The sequence below is a fragment of the Nerophis lumbriciformis genome, linkage group LG24 (genome assembly GCF_033978685.3).
Source record: "Nerophis lumbriciformis linkage group LG24, RoL_Nlum_v2.1, whole genome shotgun sequence".
NCBI classification, from domain to species: Eukaryota; Metazoa; Chordata; class Actinopteri; order Syngnathiformes; family Syngnathidae; genus Nerophis; species Nerophis lumbriciformis.
In genome coordinates, this window is record NC_084571.2 from 14,990,001 (window position 1) to 14,991,112 (window position 1,112).

At 40.6% G+C, this 1,112-nt stretch overlaps 1 protein-coding gene across 1 annotated transcript in view; it reads right to left on the bottom strand.

Moving 5' to 3' along the window:
* Positions 1 to 220, bottom strand: part of ppl (periplakin) — a 43,199-nt gene extending 42,979 nt beyond the window's left edge. The window contains exon 1 of the mRNA XM_061981637.1: positions 26 to 220. Within this exon, the coding sequence (XP_061837621.1) occupies positions 26 to 75 (50 nt within the window). The 5' untranslated portion in view covers positions 76 to 220. The remainder of the gene's footprint in view (positions 1 to 25) is intronic.
* Positions 221 to 1,112: the final 892 nt, after the last annotated feature.

The following is a 1,112-nucleotide window of genomic DNA, read 5'->3' on the forward strand; positions in this document are numbered from 1 at the left end:
AGAAAGGTGACTAAAGTCTACTCACGTTTTGATGGGGGTTGTCACGATGCTGTTCTTGCTTTTCTTCTTGTTCATGGTGGCAGGTGACGGCTGTCAGGGTCCCAAGTACAAGTCAAGTCAAGTGCAGTACAAGTACAGTCCGGGTCCACTCGCAATCGGTCGTGTTGCGTGTGTGTGTCAGCCGTGTCACACACACCCTTCACTGAGTCGCAGCTTGCCCTCCCACTGAGCCGGAGTCACCTGCAAAAGTCCTTTTTTGACACTTATCTCGCTCCACCTGTCCCGCGTAGAAGGGGCGGGGCTACAGTGGCCACGCCCTCCCCTCGGCAGGCATTCCTAAACGAGTCGGATGTCTTTTCACAGGTGTCGGGGCCCCGTTTCAGTGCATTCATATCCATTCACATCAAAAAATATATTTTTAATTATTATTATTATATTATTATTATTGCGTGAATGTCCAAGCATTAAATGATAAATGATAAATGGGTTATACTTGTAGAGCGCTTTTCTACCTTCAAGGTGCTCAAAGCGCTTTGACAGTATTTCCACATTCACCCATTCATACACACATTCACACACTGATGGCGGGAGCTGTCATGCAAGGCGCTAACCAGCACCCATCAGGAGCAAGGGTGAAGTGTCTTGCCCAAGGACACAACGGACGTGACTAGGATGGTAGAAGGTGGGGATTGAACCCCAGTAACCAGCAACCCTCCGATTGCTGGCACGGCCACTCTACCAACTTCACCTTGGCGTCCCCATTAACAGAAAAAATATTGTATTTATTATTATTATTATTATTGTGTGAATGTCTAAGCATTCACACCAAAACATTGTTTATCTATTATTAATGTTATATTATTATTATTGTGTGAATGTCCAAGCATTCACACCAAAAAATAATTTATTATTATTATTATATTATTATTATTGTGTGAATGTCAAATCATTCACCCCCAAAAATAATGTGTTCATTATTATTATTATTATTATTATTGAGTGAATGTCCAAGCATTCACACCAAAAAATAATGTATTCATTATTATTATTATTATTGAGTGAATGTCCAAGCATTCACAGCAAAAAAAATCATGTATTTGTTATTATTATCA